At 49.6% G+C, this 7,163-nt stretch overlaps 1 protein-coding gene across 1 annotated transcript; it reads right to left on the bottom strand.

Annotated features, from left to right (window-relative positions):
* Positions 1–723: 723 nt before the first annotated feature.
* LOC113225131 lies at positions 724–5,916 on the bottom strand. The gene is made up of 2 exons (XM_026456126.1): positions 5,387–5,916; positions 724–3,139 (listed from the first exon to the last, which is right to left on the bottom strand). Exons 1-2 carry the CDS (start codon positions 5,531–5,533, stop codon positions 2,840–2,842), a joined length of 447 nt encoding a protein of 148 aa, XP_026311911.1. The 5' UTR covers positions 5,534–5,916; the 3' UTR covers positions 724–2,839.
* Between the last annotated feature and the right edge of the window lie 1,247 nt (positions 5,917–7,163).

The following is a 7,163-nucleotide window of genomic DNA, read 5'->3' as shown; positions in this document are numbered from 1 at the left end:
GCCCCTCCCCTCAGGCCTCAATTTTCTCCTGATTCTATTGATCACATCTGGACATTTAGCACAGAATAGGATGAAGGGGGACACGGCAGTAATGGGAGAGATGGCAGGTGAGGTTTCTTTACCATCACCATGGACGCCTCAGGCCATGTGCACTGGGTGGGGCTTTGGAGGTGCTGAGGTCAGACAGTGCTTCTTAGGCCCTGGGTTCATCTCAGCTCACTGGAACCCTCAGACATTAGGAACCCCTGGGAGGTAGCGGTGTCACTGAGCCCCATTTCAAGGGGCTCTGTGTGATATTGACCACACTCCCCGCTCTGTGTGATATTGACAAGTCCACCCTCTCTGAGCTCCAATTTTTGTTTTTACTCTTTAAAGTGTGGGACATTTCTTTATTCCCGAGTGAACAGCAGGAAATGAGATGGAGTGAGAGCCAAAAGAAGGCAAGGAATATTCCTGAGATTGTTCTCAAAGAGATGGAGATGTCCGTGGATAAATCACAAAGGGAGGAAATGGGTACAAAGGTCTCACTAAGATCCAATGACAGCAGAACCTGTCAGAGTCTAAGATCTGGACCAGATTTGGTTGAAGCTTTAGGGGAGCCTATATGACAACATTTTGTTTCTATTGGCACATTGTCATACATGAACAATGTCACAGCACCACTCAAAAATGGGTTTAGCCGAAGCCTAAAAATATGCCACAAAATTCAAGAAGAAGCTAAAATATTATCAGATTATTTGTTAAAGACATAATCAATCAGGAAACTTTAGAAAACACCAGCATGCATCATCCAAAGTAGTAGATTCCAGTTCAAAAAAAAAGAGAGCGAGAGAGAAAGAGGAATACAGCAGAAGCTCAGAGCGGGGTGAGATTTGGGAAGACAGTTACTTTGTAGGACCCTCTGAGCAACCTGCACCTGAGTCCAAAAAGACAGCTGGAGTTAAAGAGAGAATGAAGCAGAAGTTGCACCCCAGGAAAATTTGGTGAGAAAACTTTATAATATCATCTCCAGGAAGATCTGGTCATAAAATCCTTCCAGAGAGAGGTCCTCAAACCCAGATTCACCTCTTGGGGCCAAACACTGAAATTGGCTGGACCGCTGTCTACTGTCTACCCACACCATGTTCCACCTGCAAGGCTTTTCTCTCCTTTAAATGAGATGAGCTAAGAATGGAACCTGTGTTTGAGGATGGGTCTTCATCTTCACTTGACCATAACTTGCCTACAACTTTAGGGTAAATGTAATACTTTCAGTACTTTTGTTCTCTATAATTAAAAACCAAAGCAAAACCCCACACCAATAACTTCATCAAGAGATTCTCACTTGGGCATTGGACCCATTGGCCATATCAAACTCTGCTCTGTACACTCTTGGGGGATTAGAATATGCCCAGTTGGTAGAGCACCTGACCAGCTGGGAAAGCACTTGCCCTTCACCTCATTCCACCCTCAAAACAGAGGGTCCAGGAGGACAAGGACTGCCAAGGCTCTAAGAAGTTCTCTCACCCAATGTTACTCCTGGCAGCAAATCGTAAGGAGGAGTAGCACTCACCAAGAGGCCTACGGCCTGCCTTGGATCTTTGCATATAGAACTTAATGGCAGCCCTCAGTGTATTAGTGAAGACATTGATCTTACTAAGGAGAGAAAAGAGGCACAAAGAAGCTGGTCGAACTTGCCCAAGATCACACAGCCAGCCTGTGGCCCAGCTTGCCTTTGAGCTCAGGCACTCGACTCCACATTCTCTGACACATTCTGGTTCCTCAGACTTCTTCCCATCTGAGGCTCCCTGCTCTGCGCTCAGATACCCCCTTTGACTCGCTGCTCAGGAACACGGGCTTCCACAGACAGAGGTAAGGATATGAAACCAGCCAGGCCGGCAAGGACTGAATCCAAATCCCAGGTTTCTCTCCAAGTCCAGGCCTTTCCTGGCAGATATGAGCAGCAAGACCAGGGTAGCCACAGAGGTGAGCTTGGCTGGGTGGAAACTCCCTGAATAGCCAAGTGTGCATGGGATTCTTCCAGGGGTCAGCCCGGTCCCGTCCTGTTCCAGTTAGGAGGCACTGGGCATCTGGGCACTAAAAACCTCCCACTGTGAAGAAGACCGAACCAGTAAGTCCACACGCCAGGCACGGGTCCCCATTTTCAGAGGATGGAGTCAGCCCTGTCGTGCTGCTCATGTGCCCACTTCCTGCAGGCTCCCTCTATCCAAACGGCATTTCCATAGCTGGGAATATGCAAAAGGAGAGAGTGAAAGGTCCACGGCATTTCTGTGGTCCCTACTAACCCTCAAAGATACTCTTGGTCTGTGTGTTCCTCATTTTGAAATTAGAGGCTAAACATGGACAAGGCTGGTAGCAGAGTGCGCAGGTCTCCTGGCCAGCGCTGTATTTACTCCTCTCTCCAGGCAGAGTGGCCAGTGCCACTCGCTCAGGCAGCAGTCGTGTGAGCTCCATCCTCTGGGAACGCCCTCCCTGACGGTCCCTCTGTGATTCTGACCACAGGACGCCTGCAGCGCAGCAGAGTGCCAGGTGGAGCAGATCGGCCATGAGAATAAGCTTGGTTCCGAGGTCTTTCTGCTGTTATGTCTGTCATTACTAAACTTTTTTCATATAATTACATTTTTCAAACATATGAAGATTACAAAAAAATTATATAACAGGTAAACAGAAGTGCCATTTTGCTTCCATGGCTCTGACCCCCTAAAGGGCAGGAAAGCAAGTGACCTTTTTCCTGGTATCAAAATGGCATGGCTGGAGTTCAGGTGGGCTGATGGGAAGCTGTGCATCCTGTAGCACCCTGGAGTGGCTGAAATTAAGTCCTTTATGTGGCAAAATTGACTCATGAAATAGCACACCCATATGGACATGGGAGCAAGATGTCCCTCAGGCCCCCAAATCTCTTCTGAGCTTCTTTGCCTGCAGATAGCTGGGCAGGCGTGTCTGACCATCCCATGTGGCCAGGGTCCATCTGCAGCGGTTGTGGATTGAGACCTGTGTCCTTGTCCGTGCTGATTTGAGAGGGATTGGAGAAAGGCTGTGGTGTCTTGGTCTTCTTCCCCAGTGTTAGCCACTGCAATGGCAGGGGGAGGAGGTGGTAGGCTGAGAGCACGGACAATGCAAAGGCAGTCATGGCTGATTGCTAGAGGGAAAGATGAAGGAGACATTAACTCTTCTCCTGAGGCCCAAATCAGAACAGATATTTTTCAGGTGTTGAGCATGTATGTGCCTCACTTGGGTATGGGCAGCATTTCTGATTGAACAGAGTTGCAGCGCTTGATGCAGGTTTACGTGAGCCCCAATGTCACCAGGGGGTCTTCTCTCCTCCCTGCCTCGGATGTCTCATGGCTCCATCTGTACTCTTAGTGGCCTGGTCTTTCTCTGAGACAATTCCAGGCTGGTTCCCCTGCTTTGCTATCCCCCACAACCTCTCCCACACCATTGCCCAGCTCCCAAGAGCTCATTGTGGCTGAGGAAAGGAGGTGCCTTGACATGGAGTTCCCTTCACATGAGGGTCCCAGAACTCTCCTCCTGGAAGTGCTCCACCAGGACCCCTGCCACATGTGCCTCTTGGTGCAGGGAGGGGAAGAGAGCAGGTCGTGTCCCATGTGGGTGTGTCTGTGGGCAATGGCTGCTTGTATCCTCGTGTGTTGTGTACCGGCTCAGCAAACACCTCCAGTTAACTGAGTGCCCAAGTGATTCTTCTGATCAGGTGCGGCCCTGGAGGAAGTGCAGGAGATGGCTTCTCTTTTTGCCTTGGGGGGTCCAATTTCCCAAGATTACTTTGTCCTGTGGCCAAGAATGATCCTGGGTAAAAGCACATTTAACCCAAGTTTGATTTCAACTCAACACTTTCCCATTGTGCCTCTCTCTCATCCCAAATGGGCCAAATACTTCTAATCTTAGTATTTATTCTTTGCCTTGTCTGTCAGGTCCTGTTCTCTATGAGTGAATATCCTAATGACCATAATAAAATCAGTTCCCTTTTTGGGGACTGACATTTGCTGAGAACTGTCTCTATGAATGCTGTCTTGCTGCAAAACTTCACCTCTGGATAAAGTGGCTGTGCTCCTTCTGGGTGTCTGCATCGGGGCTGCTGAGGCACCACTGAGAATGCACCACACCGCTGACTATGCTGCTGAGCATATCTCATTACCAAACGCACATCCCTTTCAAGGATGCCAGGCCATTAGGGCTGCATTGCCACCTTAATGGACATGGGATTAATGCCTGTGTGTCCTTGTTCCATTAAAAAGTTTGAAGTTTTGTGGGTGCGGTGGCTCACGCCTGTAATCCCAGCACTTTGGGAGGCCAAGGTGGGCAGATTACGAGGTCAGGAGATCGAGACCATCTTGACCAACATGGTGAAACCCCGTTTCTACTAAAATACAAAAAAGTAGTCAGGCGTGGTGGTGGCGGCTGTCAACCCAGCTATGGGGGAGGCTGAGGCAGAAGAATGGCTTGAACCTGGGAGGAGGAGGTTGCAGGGGGCCGAGATGGTGCCACTGTACTCCAGCCTGGCGACAGAGCAAGACTCCGTCCCAAAAAAAAAAAAAAAAAAAGTTTGAAGCTTGATTTTATGAGTTGCTGGTAACTATATTAATTTCATATAGTTCAATTTTTTTTTCTCCTGACTTTGAAAGAAATTGACACTCTTTCGTGGGTCTGTAAGTTTCCTGGCCCTGGTCACTGTGCCCATCCTGCCCATGGCTAAGGGGTCCTAGCAGCAAGCCTGTTTGTGACTGGCCCTTACACTGTCCCACTCTGTCCTGAGATTTTTTCCGAAAGGAATCTCCCTGCACGGAGGGTAGAGCTGGAGATCTCCATGTCCCAGGGTGGCTCCCAGGTCACCACTGCCCAGCATGTCTCTGTCTGCTGACAGGACTCTGTGCTCTCTTAACTCCTGAATGGAGTTCCTGGAGTTGGAGGGAAGCCTTCCCACCGGAAACCCAATTGTGTCGGTTTTTCTTCCATTTGAAACAAATGATCAAAGTGATAGCGTTTTCTATGTTACATGTCTGTCTCTGGTCACTTAAAAACAAAACAGAGCAGGAAGTCTCCCTGACAGCCCAGGAGAACAGGAAGGCAGCCCTGGGGTAACCTGTCAAGGTTCACATCATGACCCCCAGCATCGGCCACGGCTGGGTGACATCCTCATTCCCCGGGGGACAGGCGATCCCCTCCTCACCCCACAGCTCAGACCCCCAGGATCGGCCCCAATCCCCGTGTTCTGAGTTCCTCCTACTTCCCCTTTCCATCCTGGTCTGTTCCCAGCCAGCTCCGAAGGAGGCCAGCCCTGTGGGACAGGGAGGGGTCCAGCGTGAGACCCGGCCTGAGCCGGGAGGGAGCGCCTGTTCTGCTCCGGCCCCTGTGTCGAGTCCCCTCTTACCCGGCAGGTGGTGACTCCCCATCCGCGGAGGCTCCCCTGCCAACGCCGAGTCCCCACCGGTCTGTCCTTCTCCAGGGCCCGGTGCAGGAGCACCCTTTGCCCCTGGGTGGCCTGACCCTGCTGACCACGGGTCGCCTCCCTGACCATGAATACTCTGCCAACTGCCCCCTGAGTGACCAAGACAGCTCAGTCTAAATTCCCGACTACCCAGGGTGACCCAGGAGTCCCGACTCTCCAAGACAGGGCCCCTGAGACAAGGGCTTTGTCAGTTCCTCCAGGAACCAACTGCCGGGAGATTCTGATTGGCTGAGCCGCGTGTCCACGTGACCGACCAAAACCGGCCACCGGGGTCTCCCAACTGCCTGTCAAACGCACAGCCCTGTGGGGTCCCCAGAGAGGAAGAGCCGAGAAGGAGGCCGGGCCGGAGGCCAGGCGGCTTCCTCCATGGACCCTTTAATCCACCTCACTTTTTTATCTTCTTTTTTTTTTCAGCAGCTTTACTAAGTTATAATTAACACACTATGTAATTCGCCCATTTAAAACGTGCACTGGGCCCGGCGCGGTGGCTCACGCCTGTAATCCCAGCACTTTGGGAGGCCGAGGGGGCGGGGTGGGGGCGTGCGGGTCACCTGAGGTCATGAGTTCAAGACCAGCCTGGCCAACATGGCGAAACTCCGTCTCTATTAAAGATACAAAAAATATCCAGGTGTAGTGGTGCGTGCTTGTAATCCCACGTACTCGGGAGCTGAGGCAGGAGAATCGCTTGAGCCTAGGAGATAGAAGTTACCATGAACCGAAATTGCACCACTTCACTCCAGCCTGGGTGACAGAGTGAGACCCTGTCTCTAAAATAAAATGAAATAAAATAAAGAGAATATACACTGGTTCTTAGTATATTCACAGAATTGTGCAATCATCGGCACCGTCTAATATAACATTTTCTATATATATATATGTAGAGAAAGGGGTCTTGCTATGTTGTCCAGTCTGGTCTTGAACTCTTGGGGTGAAACCATCCTCCTCCTTCAGCCTGTGCAATACCTATGCACAGGTTCAAGCATCCATATTACAGGCATGAGATGCCTCACCTGGCCCAGAACTTAGTTTTTTTACTGAAAAATATTCCCTTGTATGCATATACGATATTTATCCAGTCATCAGCTGATGGACTTTTCAACTGTTTCCACTTTTGTTTATTATGAATAAAGCTGCTATGAGCATTTTTGTACAAGATTGTATAGATTTATGTTTTCATTTCTGCTTATACATGTAGGAGTATAATTTCTTGGTCAAAGTATAACTCTGTTTAATTTTTGAGAGGAATTGCCAACCTGTTTTCCCTCTTATTTTTTTTTTTTTTTTTTTTTTTTTTCAGAGAGGGGGTTTCACTCTGTCACCCAGGCTGGAGTGCAGTGGCACAAACACCACTCACTGCAGCATCGACCTCCTGGGCTCAAGTGGCCCTCCAGTCTCAGCTCTCTAGGTAGCTGAGACTACAGGAACACGCCACCATGCCTGCAGAACTATTTTTTTGTTTGTTTTTTATTTGTTTTGTTTTGTTTTGTTTTTGTAGAGACAGGGTTTCATCATGTTGCCCAGGCTGCTCTCGAACTCCTGACCTCAGGCAATCCGCCCATCTTGGCCTCCCAATTGCTGGGATTCGAGGCATGAGACACCGCACCTGGCCGTCAACCTGTTTTCTAAAGTGGCTGCACCATTTCACATTCCCACCACCAATGATGAGGGTTTTTTCTTCCATCCTTGTCAACATTGTTCT

Source organism: Piliocolobus tephrosceles, chromosome 20, assembly GCF_002776525.5.
Source record: "Piliocolobus tephrosceles isolate RC106 chromosome 20, ASM277652v3, whole genome shotgun sequence".
In the NCBI taxonomy this organism is placed as follows: Eukaryota; Metazoa; Chordata; class Mammalia; order Primates; family Cercopithecidae; genus Piliocolobus; species Piliocolobus tephrosceles.
The sequence above is the reverse complement of the archived record's forward strand: the minus strand, read 5'-3'. Positions and strand labels throughout refer to the sequence as shown.